Consider the following 16,766-nt stretch of genomic DNA (forward strand, 5'->3'; position numbering starts at 1 on the left):
GGAAAACATCTTTTACTCAGTAACCATTCACATAAGGAAAAGGATTCTCTGAAGCCAAAATCCAAAAAGTACAAAGAAAGGTCTTCTTACATTCCCCAAAGGAGTATAGTATAATACCTTTCTGTTCTCGTCAAAGTTTCAGACACTAGGAGCTTCTTTCACTCTCTGCTGCTTTTATTTTTTGGGGAACAAAGTGATTGTGTGACTCATTACCATTCCCTTCTAGAGATCAAGCTGGCCATCATAATAAGCCTTCTGCCACAGAAACATGTGGTTGCTACCTTATCCAATGTCAGCATTGCTTGTATCTGGCTGTACTCAACCTCTGGTTTTGGGGTCCATTCGACTCATCCCTTGATATTTGTAAGCAAAATTTTCCAATTTGGGTGTCAAAGGCTGAGTACTGCATCTCCAATTGAAGTCACAAGAGCTGCAAGCACTTATCTCTAAATCAGGATCAAGCTTTCTCAGGCGAGACCCCTAAAAATTGAGGCACCCAAAATTAGTGTCCATGCTACTCCTGACAAATTACACTTAATGCTTGTAAGCAGAAGGAAACGTCAACAAAAACTAAAACTTTATATTTGTGATGCAGTCTGGGATTTCATGTGTGTCCTTTATGTATATCGAAGCAGTGATTGTTTCTGCCATAAGGTGGGTGCTAGAAAGAGAAAGGTCAACAAATAGAAAAATAAATGTATGTACTCCATCCAATTGCACGGCTCACAACTGATGGTAGCTTAGGTATTTTATGCAATAGATGACTCAAACAAGAAGTAGCCAGCATTTAATAAACACAGTAGCTATGTTTGGAGAAATCATGCCCTTTTCAGTTGATTGTATCCTCAGAAAAGCAAAAGGTTAGTATCAAATTCAAAGTCAACACCTCAGCTGTCATTACATATAGCAGCATAACAATCTAGTTGAATAGAAAAGTTAGATATTGTGCTATAGCAAACATTCTGAACAATTAATGCAATTATACTTAGGTTTGTGCTTCACAAAATATCAAGGATTTGAAGTGTGATATCCTTTATCAGTCTTAACAATATAATACATTACACTAGTAAATGAAAGCCAGATCACAGCAGTCAAAGATTTAAGGAAGAGGTTACTTGTTTCTGAAATGCCTTCGTAGACGTCACACTCCTACTGCACTCATTTCAACTGTGTGGTTATTATTCAGTTTTAAACCTCTCGTGACATCCCTTTAAAACCCATCTGTCCACAGTAAATTGGACTGATAAGAGCGTAGGGCACAGAACTCAATCAAGTTTAGGTTTACTGTAGTCCCTCCTCATCCTGGGTCCAATTCTGCCACCTTCATTCATAATGAGCAGCACTTGACTGGCTCAGTGGTCAAAGCAGATTCCGAAGCTTACCAGATCTTGGTGTTACAGGGTGAGGCAGCCTTACACTATCTTGTGCACCCAGGAGATGAGGTAGGGTACAACGGAGTAAACATATTTGAAAGGGTTTCCTGACTCATAAGTAGCCAGACAACAGCATCTGCAGTGTGTGGAGGGGAATCACCTACCCCAGTTTTTATCAGAATGGAGAATCTGTATTGATGGGAAAAGCACATAAAAAGGTGCATGGTGGGAGATTCCTCACCAGAATCTTTAGAAATGCCTCAGGGAATTGCTTCCCTATTAGAAGTTGAACACATTTCAAAAGGGATTTTAAGCAAAATAGATGCATTATGTATTTGCACAGAGAACAAGGGAGCAGGGTGGGGGTAACATTAACACTTCCTTCTTCCCCACTTCCACTGTAACAGAAAGAGAGCTGGTGGAGGCTGGAATCTTTACCCCCCTCTACCACCGAAGTGGAGAGAGTGAGTGAAAAGCTAGAGTCTCCTTCACCTCTCCTCTCTGGGGAAGGCAACAGTTGGTATTTCCTTTTTCTCCTTCCAGGATTTGCTTTTCGCCCTGTAGGTAATCCATGGAAGGAAGAGATCTTTCTTTAGAGGAGGAGTAAAAGGGGATTCTTTTTTCTTTCCCTATCAGGTGCTGTTGCTCTTCTACTGGAAGAAAAAGATGGGATCCCTAGTAACTTCTCATCATCAGCTCCCCCAAGCCAGAGAAGGGAGAGCTAAATTCCACCCTCTCACTCTTGGCTTAACCTTTGCTTACTCTGAAAATAGTCCCTTTGATTTCAAAGGGAGTAAGCCGTTGGTCAACCTGAGGTTCTTTGTTTTCTTAACTCCTTTTTGGAGGGCAGCATCAATGTCCAGAGTGCCAAGATTTGAAGAGTTATTTACATACCCAAGTGGGACTCTTGCTTTGAACACCAGCACCAGCAACCACCCACAAATCACTTTTCAACATGTTAGGCAGTTCATTAAACACAGATCAGTACAAGCTGTCTTAAGAAAGCTGTTTGTCCGTCTGTCTAGGGTAATTTCACCTAGCAAAAACAAATATTTACTCTCCATGCAGATTGTCAGGGCTACAGTAAATAACCATTTCATTTCAGTGCACGCTTAATGCAGTAGCCTAGGCTCTCTCGGGAGGAAGAGTTATAACTAGGTGACCAAGCAGCAAGCATGAAAAATTGTGTGAGGGGAATAGGTGCCCATATAAGAGAAAGCCCTGAATATTGGGACTGTATCTATAAAATTGGGACATCTGGTCACCCTAGTTATAACACTACCACAGATTGAAAGATTAGTTGGCTTTACCTGGAGACCTTTTTCTTCTATCTTTTTCTGAAGTATCTGAAGGCACTTGGTGAAGTCAGTGAAGTCTTGATCCGGTGTCTCTATCAACTCACACCCCTAGCAATAAAAATAGGAAATGAAAGAAAACACAAATGGTCAATTATTTCTTAGTTTCAAGAACAAGAAAAAATGGTTTCTCTAGTCATTTGCTGGTCTTATGATGTACATCATGACTATGTAGATTGGATTATATATTGGTGTATGTTGTTCTTAATTAAATGAACTGTGGCCCATTTGCCCACAAGTCTGTGCACAGAGATGCAGAATCAGAATACAAAAACTGTAAGGCGGAGAGATGCTGAGGACCTAAGTCCCACACCTAACTAGATACACAAGTTACCCTACTAAATTCAGAGAGAATATTTGAGAGTCTGGATACGCATGTCCTTAGGTGGTATGTTGGATCGGTGCCTTCCCAAGCAATGAAAGTTGCAAGTATTCAGCACCTTGCAGGATCACACTCTTTTCCAGTAGTTGCCCTGGTGCTGCAATTGTTACATTTCTACTATATGCTGAAACCTGTGTATAAATGTAAGGCCACAAAAACGTCAGCTTGCCGGAACTAGCAATGTTGTGTAAGTTAATCTGGAAGGATTTAAAAAAATCAAGCCTCCTTATACTACAGTAAATAATAGAGAACATTAAAAATGGAACAGAGCAGGAGTTTAGATTTCTTAATTCAGAGCTAAAATAATTCCTAAGCCTCTGCCAAAGAGCTGAGTAAGGAAAAAGTAATGTCTACCGTATAAAGTCACCATTCAAAGAGGTTTCAAGGATAAAACACCCCCGTATGGCATCATAAATTATAATAAGAACCATACTTGCTAGATTTAGAGGTTCCCTTACCTACCACTTCAAGGTCTCCTTAAAAGATTCCTGGCTCTATGTCTGTCTGATTCATTTTATATTTCTGCCCTACACTGTAGTGACCGATAAGAAAATTAGGTTCTCACCGCTCAAAACATATTATAAGAGTCTAAAAAAATATTGCATACAATGTTGGTAAGACAAATAAAACAAATCTTGTCAAGTTTCTCCCCCATCGCCATATTTAAAACATAGGGCCAGAAACTCAAAACAGAGGCAGAATTCACTAATGCAGCATGCAAGTAGCGCTTAGTCATTGGCTTACAGCAAAATGACAAATCTGCAATAGGAAAACGGGGTAAAATCTTATTTTGCTGACTGAAAATGTGTTTTCTGTTTACAGCTGGATACCATACACAAACAAACAAAATGGTAGCAAACTGGGGAAGGGGGGAAAGAAAGGGGAATCATTGAGAAGGGAATGGCACATATTTTGTTCCCAACACATGTGCTCCCCTCGAAAGCCTTTGAGGCCAAACCAGTTTATTTGTGAAGAATGAAGTAGTGGCTTTTCTGGCACCTGACAATACTCTAAAGTTCAGGGGCATATTAGGGTTGTTCCAATACAAGTGCACAGGGAGTTCCTTCCCCACCCAGCAGGCCTGTGAAGAAGGCAGCAATAATGCTATTGCCACCATAGAGAGAGAGGGAAAACCTAGCACTGATTGTAAGGCTCCAGGAGGTGTTAGGTAGTTTGAAGTGTGGCAGTGTTCCCACTCCTCTGTCCAACAGTGAAGGCTAGGAGGCAAGCACTGTGGGGAGCTACATAGCTCCTACAGGTGTAGAAAGAGCTATAATGAGCATGCTTTTGGAGGTTATATCCACTACTATCCTATGTGGGTATAACGTCTGCAAGCCACCAATGCCTCCCCTTCTCTCTCTCCCAAGACAACTATGGAGCCTTGACTGAGCATTAATTACAAGAAAGAGTCCTTTACTAAATCAGGATAAGGTGACTTGTAGAAAAAGTACAAGCAATGCTTAGAGCTGCTCAACAGCCAAGAAAACTTTTCAAATGTATTTAATGTTCAGACCCTGTGGGTAGCCGGGAAAACAAACAAAGCTGGGGGAAAAAAAAACAGCACTGCTCAATGCCTACACAAGTGTTCCAAATTAAACCTGCTGCCTGCAACAAGTGGCCACACTGGAGGCTGCCCCCTCCTGCCTTTGGATACAGCCTGTAGGACTGCATCCCTGCTGCTTCCTCCCACCTCGTCATACATTTCTTCGACTCCACAGAAGAAAAGTCAGACTGTTTTCTGGCTGACTTAGAATCTGTATCCAACTGTTTCTCACATAATCAGCAACTTCCCTGAGGCTGATAAAGCATCTATTCCTCAAAGCATTTGATCGTTGGACTTTCCTCTCTCTAAAATGACCTGAACAAATGGGAGCTTTTTTAAGGGAAAAAAACTTCTGGAACTTGTCTGCTTTTTTTCTTGTCTGCACTCTGAAGCCTTCTCCTCTGGAAAAAAAACTCACCTCAGGTCTTGAATAGCGTCATCTCAGCTCACCACTAGACACCCAAAGCAATTAGTGCCTCCACAGTCACTTCAAAGCATCCATCCTGATTACAACAGGTATCCAACCTGTTCAAAATACTCTACAGACAGCTTTTACACTCAAACTCTTGGACAACAGAAAAACTGTCCACAGAGTGTTTAGAAGAGGATGGACGCTCTTTAAAGGGAATTCCTCTGACCTCAATGAAGTCACTGGGATACAGCCCAGATCTGGCGAGATCCACCTTTAAATGCCTTCCTCTCATATTGTGCACGTGGTACGGTAATGAAAAAAGCCTCAGAGAAGTTGTGAAGATTTGTCATATTACTCCAAACCAGAAAGAATTTTCATCTTGACCAGAAAGATGACAGAAACCAAACCCAGGGAGGTTAGCGTGTGGTAGGGTTTCGCAGTGGAATGTTGCTAATACTGTGAGGTCCCTCTGAAGATATTGAACTGGCACTGAGTTGGACAATAATATTGCTAAATGTGATTCCTTAACTGAAGCCCACTTGAGAAGAGGAGTCTGCTCACTCACTAATAGTGGGGCAAAGTCATTGTTTTATGTCTCCAGTGACAGGAGAAACTAGGTTGTAAACAACTGCATGAAAAGACAAGAACCTCCTCAAACTGTTCAGAGTTCCCTAACCCGGAAATCTCAGACTACAATGCAAGGCTCAAGTCATGCTGGAAAACTCTGGAACACCATCCTAGCACTTCTTTGGGAGCTAGACTACCCTTCTGGCACTTTCAGTACTATCACTTATGGGTTATAGAAGTGCCAGAACACACTTCCAGTACCATTTTTCCACCTTGCGCATAGCCCCCATAGCCAGTCTTATAACAAAAAAGAAAGTGAAAATGACAGGTGATGACTAAATCAATGGCAGGAATGGTTACTCCCAAGCCTGGGGAGAAAGGACAGGAGAGTTTAGGACAGCTCCTAAATTCACAACAGAGAAGGAGGGTCTTATCTTTTGACAGGATCATTCCTTGGTTCCAGAGTGCTAGCAGAAGTAAGCAGTTTATAGGTTAATTTAACCCCCCCTCAACACTGAAGTATCCCTTTCTGCAATCACTGGCAGAGAGTCTTATCTACTCCCTGCAGAGTCAATTTCTGGCAATTGCAGGCAGACTATAACTCTGCATTAAAATCTAGGAAGGCTGAACTACTTTACACTCTATTTTTCAACTGAGGGTCTATGAAAGCTTTTACCATTTACCATTTTCTGTTATTAAGAAAGCCGTCTTGTAAGATGCTCTTGGAAAATAAAAAAAATATATAGATTGAAAAGAAGCTACAAGGCAGTTCTCATAAGACTCAACTACAGCAGCTTACATCCAGCAGCTTGCAGTGAAATATCACAGTTCTTAGAGGAACCAGAGGTATGCCACACTTCAAGTGCAAACACCAAAAATATTCTGAACAGTCTCACTAGAACCTTCACAGCATATTGACTGTAAAAGAGCTGGAAGAAAGATTCCAGGAGTCCAGTTCTCTAAATTCAAAATGGCATTTGAAGTGCTTAATTTAGTAACAAATCAAAAAGGTTGCTGTACCCATGGTATTGCTAACAAGATTAATAGCAAAAAATGAAGTCATAACTTGAAGAAAGGAACCCCATAAAAAGGAGGGAAAAGAAATATGTTTCTGCTCAAACTCCATAGCTGGTACAGCTTTGACAATTGCCCACATTATCCTGTGGGTCCCACTGTAAGTCATGTTGGAAAGTAATGACAAGAATGTGTAGGTAAAAACACCTGAGTGATCATGGAGGACTTCAATTTGAGTGACATATGCTGGAGGTCTTCTACTGTCAGTACTAAAACATCCTTGGAATTTCTAAATATTATAGATGACCATTTCTTAATGTAGAAAGCCTTGCATACCAGCACAGGGGAATTCTATATTAGACCTTGTCTTGATGGATAAGGAGGAACTGATCACAGCTTTAAAAATTAATAGTAGCTTAGGTACAAATGATCATGATTTGACCACTTTTATAGTGTGCAAACAGAATTCAAAACCAGCACACTGATATGAACACTTGGTGCTTTAAAAGGGCCCATTTCACAAAGCTGAAAATAATTATGACAAGTCAGTTTGGAAGAATGTAATCAGAAAAATGTGAATTTTAACTGGGAATTGTTAAGAACACTTTATTAGATGCCCCCAAAGCCACAATTCTACAATTGAGGAGAAGGCTGTACTGTTTAAAAAAAAACCTGATCTGGTTTAGAGGGGAAGTGAAGATAGTTTTTTTTTTAATATAACAAATGGAAGAATGAGGAATTAGCAGTAATGAATATAAATCTGAAACGAGGAACTGCAGAAAGTTAATAAGGGAAGAAAAGAGATACAAAGAGAAATTTGTGGCCAACAGAGTTAAAATAAACCTCCTTCTGACTGTCTTTATTTATGTTAGTAACAATAAGAATCCTAATAATGGTATTGATCCACTACTACATGGAAATGATAAAATGATCAATAATAAAGCAGAAAAGGCAGAAGTGTTCAATAAGTATTTCTGTTCTGCATTGGGGGGGGGCGAAGATAATGAGGAGGATGTAAAACATTCCATTCTTTCAATTCCACCAGTATCTGAGGAGGATGTTAAACAAAAGCTACAGAAGTTGGACATTTTAAAATCAGCAGCTCAAGACAACTTACATCCAAGAGTTTTAAAGAGCTGGCTGAGTGGCTCACTAGACCATTAATGTTGATATTCAATAAGACTTGGGACAATGGGTAACAATAAGTGCCTATGCCCCAACACTACTTATTTCCCAAAGAAAAGACGACTCAGTTTTATGGTCAGTTGAGTGACACCTTAAGAAACATACCCAACAATGACAAAATCTTATTATTGGGTGACTTCAATGCTTGCACTGGAAATTATTACATCACTTGGAAAAGAGTCATGAGCAAATTCAGAAATGGGTCTCTAAATACAAATGGAAAACTACTCCCTAGCGAGGGCAAACTCTGTGCAGAGTGTTATTACAAACACCCTTTTCAACGTGCCAGAAAAGTGGTTCTATTCTTGGAAGTACTGTCGGTTAAAATGAAGACACCTTCTAGACTAGTCATTACTCATCATAATGCCTGAGGAATGTTTACATTAACAGGGCTAGGCAAGGCACAGAATGTTTTGTGGATCACCAGCTTATCCATACTAGACAATCTCAGCATTCACAGTCCTAGACTGAAAATTGCCCCCAAACTAAACAGACGTGTCCAGGTCTCGAAATTTTGCACAGAAGAGGGAAGAACCCAGTTAGTAACTTCCATTCATGCCGCACTATTAAGCTGTGCAAATTCAAGAGTAAGCGGACTGTTGATGAAAAGTGGAGTGCCTTTCAAATTGCAGCACAATCAACAGCTGTAGTAGTCCTTGGTGTCCAAACTTAGCATCAAACCAGTCCATATTTTGTCAAGGACAATATTCAAGTACTCTTTGTGGCCCATCAGGCTATGCACAGAGTTGAACAACCCCTTCTCCTCAAAATCTGAAGTGCAGAAAAAGCTGCAGGAGATGGAAGACACTTAGTGGAGAAATAAAGGAACAGAACAACGAGCTCTTACTGATACTAACAACACCTGAGGTTTTTCTTCAGGTGTTAAAGTCCATTTATGGACCATGAAAAGCCAATAACTGTCCAATCCGGTCCACTGATGGCATCACCCTCCTGACTGAGCACAGTAGGATATCAGAAAGATGGAAAGAACATTTTGGGACTTGCCTCAATCGTGAGTTGAGTGCATGTGATCAAATAGACTCAATCGAGCAAAGAACAGTCCGATTTGAACTTGAAGGTCCACCAACCTTGGAGAAAACCAAGAACGCATTTATGGAAATGGCAAACGGAGTTGATGAAATCCCAGTTAAAGTGTTGAAACATAGTGGTCCTACACTTTGTAAAGCTTTACTAAACTTACTTTCTGCTGGGAAAATGAGATTTTATAAGCGTAAAGGGTACAGACATGATTGTGGCAATTATCATGGCATTTCACACCTCTCCATCACTGGTAAGACCCTTGGTAAGCTGTTGCTGAAAAGACTTCAGGCTATTGAAGATGATATACTCCCTGAATCCCAGTGTGGTTTTTTTTCATCATGCAGCACTGTTGACATATTTACCCTATGCTATTTATAGGAGAAAGCTTCTGAACAACAAATGCCCCAGTAGGTTGCCTTTGTCAACCTTAGTAAGGCGCTCTACTCCATCAGACGCTCTGTTCTGTGGTGACTTCTTGCAAAGTTTGGCTGCTCAGACAAATTAATCTTATATGCTGCTTCCATGACAACATACAGACCCATGTATCAGTGAGTGCCGACTCATCTGATCCCTTTCCTGTAGCCCATGGGGTTAAAGAGGGCTGTGTGCTTGCCCCTACATTATTCACTTTGTTCTTGGCTAGAGTGCTAGAAGTTGCCTCATACACTACCCCTACAGGTGTGACTTTAACAACCCTATTTGATGGCAGACTTCTAAACCCTTGCCGATTCAAGGTCAAAAGCAAATCCCAGCAAAATGAAATAAAGGATCTATTGGATGCTGATGACTCAGCATTTGTCACCCTTTCTGAGAATGACCTGCAGCATTTGCTGAATTCCTTTGCCCATGCTATATCCCTTTTTGGCCTTTGTATTAATATAAAGAAAACAGAAATCCCGTGTCACCCATCTCCTGGCAGAAGCCCATTACTTCCATCATCACAAGAAATAAAACCGAATGGCTGCCAATTAAATAATGTCAAGTCCTTCTGCTACCTAGGTAGCAGAGTTACATCAGCAGCATCGATAAAGAACTTTCAGCACATTTTATGTTAGTGGCCTCAGCTTTTGATAGTCTACAAAAAAGTCTTTGGACAAGATAGGGGTGTGAGAGAGGGAAGGTCAAAGTGTCCACAAAATGACAAAAACTTAGAGCTGTGCTCCCTTGTCTTCTGTGCTCTTTAGAGACCTGCCCCCTTTATTGTCACCATATCCCACAACTTGACTGCCTGCTACAATGCCACCTACGCAGCATAATGGGAATCAATTGCTCTGACACTCACCAACAATTGAGTACTACAGCTAGCAACCATGCTAGCATGGAGGCAAATGACTTGGGTCAGCCACATCATATATACGGATAACAATCGACTAAGAGTTCTAGATAGTGAATTTGAAAAAGGCAGTAGGAACTCCACTACAAGGACTGCATCAAGCAGCACATACAGTCTGCCGGGATGGACTTAATGACCTGGGAGGATATGGCACATGACAAGCAAGCTTGACACTCTGCTATGAAGGACGTAAAACGTGCAACAGAATAGCAGTTCTCAACCTTTTTCTTTCTAAGCCTCTCCCCCCTCATGCTATTAAAAAATCTACAACCCACCTGTGCCACAATAAGTGGTTTTCTGCATATAAAAGCCAGGGCCAATGTCAGGGGGTAGCAAAGCATGGTAATTGCCTGAGGTCTCATGCCACAGGGTCCTCTGCAAAGCTGCACTGCTCAGGCTTTGGCTTCAGCCTCCAGTGGAAAGGCTCATGGCCCAGGCTTCAACTCTATGTGGCAGAGCTCCAGCTTTCTGCCCTGGGCCCTAGTGAATCTAATGCTGGCCCTGCTTGGTGACCCCCCTCAAACCTGCTCGCAGTCTCCAGCAGGCCTCAGATCCCTGGTTGAGAGCCACTGCAATAGAAAATTGTCACGCCACCTTGGTGAACAGTAGGAGGGAACACAGACACCAACTTGCCTTGGCACGTTTCCTGAACTCTACATGTGGAAACTGATTTCCAACTGTAGTCATATTTAAAGACAAGTGACAGTCATTACAGGAGCAAAGGAATTACAACTGCGCTTGCCTGTTGCACAATGGGTTACAAGAGTGAAAGTCTGAATCCTTCTCCATCTACAAGCATCTTGGTACACTGAAATTTTTCTTCCAGCCCCATAACTTTTGAACCAAAAAGTTTTCATAGAAATACATATCTTTGCCACCATTTGTGTCCTTAAGTGCACCCGGCAGTATGGCTATTGAGGAATAAGGTACGAACCCATTTTTAAAATCTCGACATCAGAGTCTCCATAAGGCCACTGGCCTTGACTACCAGGTCAATGTAAGAGGGGGTTGCTCTGTGGCTTGAGAGAAAACAGCTCTAACACATCTTAGAAATGTTGAGATGCTACTCCTGACAACATTCCCTCTCAACATTCTTCTCAGGCTGACAGATCTTAAATCAAGTTGTGGAGTACTGCCTCATTTTACATGGTTCAAGTGCTCAGTGAGTGCCCCCAAAGCCTGAAACTGATTTTCAGATGGGGACAGACTGAAATGCATCATGAGGTTTTCACAACAGCGAGAGAGAGAGAGGATATGAAGAAATAAAGGAATATTTGGTTTAAGCAGCTGTGAAGCATGAGTGAGTCAAACATTCGCCACAGGCCAGGCTAATTTAGGATGGACTGGGATCTAAAAATATGTAACAGACTTGAGCTGATTAATTTGTTTGAATTATCAATCAGTAGGAAATTAAGGAATTAAATACTTTTTCAATTTTTGTGAAGGGACAGAGTGGGGCTCACTATTTTTTTAGGAATTCCAAATGATGCTGAGTAGAAAAACTACTGAATGATTTCCTTTTGGATCAGACTTATCCTAAAACTAAAAGAAATCATCTATTTTAGAGAACAAATCATTTAATTATTTTAGAAAACAAAACCAATTACTGTAATTGGTGAAAGGGACTTTAGAAGTCCAAAGGCACAAAATAATTAAGTGAAATGCATTCTTTCCAGTTTTTGGACTCAGCCTTTAGTTTATTGTTCAGCAGTACTACAGAGCTAATATTATGCAGACCACTTGTCTTAACTATGGGGTTATTTCATTTCAGACTTTAACTTTGGGGTGGGATGATCTGATTTGCTAAAACTTCACAGTGCAAGTGACATTGCAACTCAAGATTAACAAAAGCAATTTATTAATCAGGTTTCAGTATATGCAGCAAAGTCCAAACAATCAGTACTCCTGGGGGAATTCTGCACCACTGTGTGTATGCATAATTCATGAACCATGCATATTTTAATTTTTTTGTGCAGAAAAAGCTTCTGCTGGAATGTTGCTGCAGTTCCACCTTTTGTCCACCAGAGGGCATTGTGGCACTAGAACAGAGAAGCCATTCCCAGCTAGGGAAGAGAAAGAGCCTGCTTTCTTCACAGAGCCTGCCAGACCAGGTCAAGAGACAGGAAATATGGGGAGACAGACAGCATGGGGCTGCTGCAGGGTCAGACAGGGGCTCATAAGGGCTAGTGTGGGAGGAAAGACTGGGTCAGGGACTGAATGGGAGTTAAGACACAGGGCCACATGGGCAAAGGAAAGGATGCAGGGCCACATGGGAACAGGGGTGTGAGAGTGCAGGTCGGAGGGACATGTGGACAGAAGGTTCAGGGACACGAGGGTGCAGGGAAGATGTGCCTGAATGCATGGGAGAGGCTAGGGGTCAGCCAGAGTCTGCATGGGGGAAAGCTCACTAACAGTCCCTCCCCAACCCCCCAAAAATCTGTTCCAGACTTTTCCCACTCATACCAAACAATTCTTCAAGCTCACCCACAGACTTTTTCCCAGCAATTACTTCCCTCTCCCTCAACTCCTCCGTTACTCTGACTCCCCCAAGCCTTTGCACTGCCTCTAAGGGGTGTGGGAAATACAGTTCTGTACTGAAGTTTAAATTAATTATTACTCAGAGTTCTGTATTAATATGCCTAGTAAGGAATCAATTTGTCAAACATTTTTTGAATTTTTTTGTTGTCTATATTGTTACAGACATACTTGATGACAGGCATTTTGAAATAAATGACCAAAAATAATCAAAAACTGCTGTGATTATATTGACAAATAAAATATGCAAAATTTTGCAGAATTTTAAAATATTGTGTGCAGAACTTTTTGTTGCAGAATACCCCCAGGAGTAAACCAGAATTCTTACTCAGGCGAGACTCTCTTTAGCCAAAAAAACAAAAGTAAGGACATGACTTCTTACTAAGCAGGCATAACAATTTATCAAATAAATACCACCTGCTGGCATGAAAAAGAAAATATAAAACATATGTACCCCTCCACAAACCAAAAGCTACATCAACTTTCAGATTTGACAAGTGCTGAAAAAAGCTTCACAGCTGAAACTTTGACTTCAACATCTGCAGCCTCCTTCCCTGCTGGTTCCTTTCTCAAATGTTATTTTTTCAAAGTAAATAAGATGTGGGGTAGTTTTTGTTTGGTTTGTTTTATTTTAATGAAGCAGCATGTGGCTTCTGGTGGAAGATGGTTTTTTCATACCATATATTAGATGCTAAAACAGCAGCAATGAAAACATCGTCCACCATTGAGAAAAGAAGAACTGCATACTGTTTTAAGAGATTTCAGTGATTTCCTAAATGTGCAAAGTAGGAGAGATAATTTCCTTCTTCTTTATCCTCTCACACTTGCAGGTGCTTAGGGCATCCACCGGTTTATGCCATTTATTCCAGTCTTGTGCTGGTCTGTTTAGGCTTCTGATTGTCATGTTGATTGTTTTGGTTTCGTTCTCTGTTGTTCTGATTAATGTTTCTCTATACTGCCCTCGCTCTCTGTTTCCAGCTCGTGTCCATGTTTTGACATGAAAGCCATGATAGTGGCATACTTAAAGCGTGTCCTAAATATGTCCATCATTGTGTTCTTACAATATTTGATGTTTTAGATTAGTTTGCTCTACTTAGAAATTCTGATGTTGCAAGAAACTCTTTGCAATGGACTCTGAAGATCTTTCACAGACATTTAACTTTGGAATGAGTAGATCTTTCACCAATTTCTGTTGTGGATTTCCTTGACTATGTCCATAAAGGAGGACAGACATGATCCCTATGTTAAAAATTCATATTGTGCATCAGTGCCAATCATACTACTATTCCAAATATTTAAAATTCATGTAAATTATTTGCTACTTTTGATATGTTACTTGACATCTAGCGTGGTGTCAACTCACTGTTACATCTCCTTCCCTCAATATGTAAAATAACATCTTCTAGTGTTTCTTTCTCTACTCTAATTATTACTTTTGTTCCATATGTAAAAAGTATGTATAACAAATGTACATGTTAATGCACAAAGTATGAAAAATATTGTTTAATTACAGAGGAAAGTTGGGAAAGAAGGCAATTTGCTAACTATTAGAAATGCAAGATCAAAAGTAGAAATCTTTAGAAGGACCCTGGGCCTGGATTCTGCAGTCACTTATAGCAGTGTCCATCAAAGACACTGGGGTTACATGGACATAAAAACTGTGTAAATGGGAGAAGAATCAGGGCCTGTAAGTTTATTTGCAAGATACGGTCCCAGAGATTAATCACATCAAAGGAAGAGGCAAGCCAAAGACATCCAACTGCAAAGTAAAGACATGCAATAATAGTAATAGTCATCATTGTGATGGGTTCGGTCACAACAATCTTCTTGGGACTATCGCCTGATGTGCTAAAATTACCTCTGAGCTAGTTTTCCCTGCCAGCTTGGATCAGTCACAAAGCTGGGAAGAGAAACCACCTGACTCACAGTCCAGTGCCTTAACCCCTGCAGCACATTGCCTTTCAGGTGAGAAGAGATTACAGTACATAGTTTGAGGATTCTGAAACGTTACACCTTTTTCTGATACACGTAGGGTATGGACAAGTGTGGGATGGCAGCTCTCAGATATCACTTCTCAGAGGTTACAAAAGCAGGATTGTTCACATTATTTTGGATTTTTTGTAGCTCTGAAATGACTGAGAACTTCTTCAGATTTCATTAAATTATAAGCTATACTCAAATACAATTAGCTTATACTGTATTAATGTTCTTTTGGGGGGGTGGGAATGTATGCCATCTTGGTGACCTTCAAGACACTTGAACAGTGTCTCTTATTTTCACTCTAAAAATAGAAACTAGATATATTTTAGTCTCCAGCACTGTCATAAATTACTGTAGTATGCTGACTATCGCCCTCCCTGCACCTTAGAGACGTCTCTTCCACAGGTTGATGTGTTATTTTGCTTTGGCTTTTTCCCCCCATTCTTTTAATTCAATTTTGTTACTGAACAAACCAGCAAATTGTTCTGCACTGCATATCTTATACCTGTATGCAGATAGGTCAGGGGATCTTTCTCGTGTTACCTAGAAAATTTTAGGCTGTGCCTTTCAAAGGAGGTCTAAGAGGAATACAGGCATCAATATAAGAATAGGTTCCTCCATCTTATTTAGGGTCAGACTTACTCACATTAAACAGTACATTACTACACAAAATAGTCCCACTGAAACCAATGCACGGGGAAAAAGTACTCAGCATGAGTCAAAGTGTCAAAGTCTACACCTTTGGTAGGGCTGTGATTGTCACATCCCTGAAGAAACTTTTTGTAAAAGCATTCACCTGTATTCATTGTATTTCTTTAATCTACGGCCCTTGCAAATTCCTCTACTGTGAGACCTTCAAACTGTTGGGAGTCTATCCCAGACCTCTTTTCCACTCAGCTTCCCAAGAACTCAGTTCGACTTCAGACTTGGTCACTCAGCTATCTTTATTTGTCATACAGCAACGCTATGCTGAATTGATCAGATTCAAACACAGGGGGATGGGGTGGATGCAGAGTACACCACAGCTCCAAAGTTACACAGAAACTCTCTTCCTTATTATAAATCTCATTGCATTTACCATACATTGTACCACACTTTGGGATTTTGCAGGAACCAATCCCCTGTGTAGCAGGCACTGTCCATGTGCTGTCCATGCTTTGACTTCCTCTCTACCTCATACCTACACTCCTATCTTATTTTGTCCCATTATCTAGTTCATAGTAAATTGTTCCCTAGGCCTCCTTCCTCTTATCTTAGTTGGCTCAGAAATTCTGTATTCTTCACCTACTGACCCATTAACTTATCTTGTTCAGCATAAACATTCTGTTTTCAACCTGATGATTCATTTACCTCCCTAATTCTAATCTTCCAAGAAATGAGGCTTCCTCCATGTGTTAATTGCTCATGTCAGGCCAGGCCTCGGCTACACTAATAACTACTGGTGTGAAAATGTGTGAAATGCAGAATATACAATTTCTGAAGAAAGGTACATGTCTTAACTCCATCCACATTTATTTCAGTCTTTTATGCATTCTGATAACGTCTTTCCTTCTCCTCCCCAAACCTGAAACGCTGGCACTAAAAACTTTTTGTGTCACACATCAAGTCATCCTTGTGACCGCACAAACCTGATCTTTCCCTCCTTAAGCAGGCAAAACTCCCACCGACCTCATTGGCAGTTATGCCTGCATAAGTTGAACTAAGCAGGTGAGATCTCAGTAGTAAAAAAGTTTAGCTTCCTCCTAGCTTAATAATTTCATTAGGGTGAGCCAAGAAGCTGACTTCTCTAAAAATTCAGAATCTTTTTTCATATAATGGAAAAATAAATAAATCCAAATAATATTTAAACCTAACCACTCCTTTTTTGTCTAGTGCAAGTCATTAAATATAGCAACTTACACTATGCAAATTGTTTGTGGCGCGTAAAAAAGCTCTTATTCTAGAATCCTTTGCTTTACTTTTTAAAACAATGAATCATGATTCCTCTGAGGTAATGTCATGCCCCAAAGAAGTGGGGGGAAAACCACATTAGTATCATTTTCTCAG

General features: G+C 40.6%; 1 protein-coding gene across 3 annotated transcripts in view; it reads right to left on the reverse strand.

The window, feature by feature from the left end:
- The window catches only part of TPK1 (thiamin pyrophosphokinase 1), a 497,034-nt gene that overhangs the window by 196,000 nt on the left and 284,268 nt on the right, over positions 1 to 16,766 (reverse strand). For all 3 annotated transcript variants that reach the window (XM_050937807.1, XM_050937809.1, XM_050937808.1), the window contains exon 6: positions 2,684 to 2,779. In XM_050937807.1, coding sequence (XP_050793764.1) covers positions 2,684 to 2,779 — 96 coding nt within the window. The remainder of the gene's footprint in view (positions 1 to 2,683; positions 2,780 to 16,766) is intronic.

Source organism: Gopherus flavomarginatus, chromosome 2 (assembly GCF_025201925.1).
Source record: "Gopherus flavomarginatus isolate rGopFla2 chromosome 2, rGopFla2.mat.asm, whole genome shotgun sequence".
NCBI lineage: Eukaryota > Metazoa > Chordata > Testudines > Testudinidae > Gopherus > Gopherus flavomarginatus.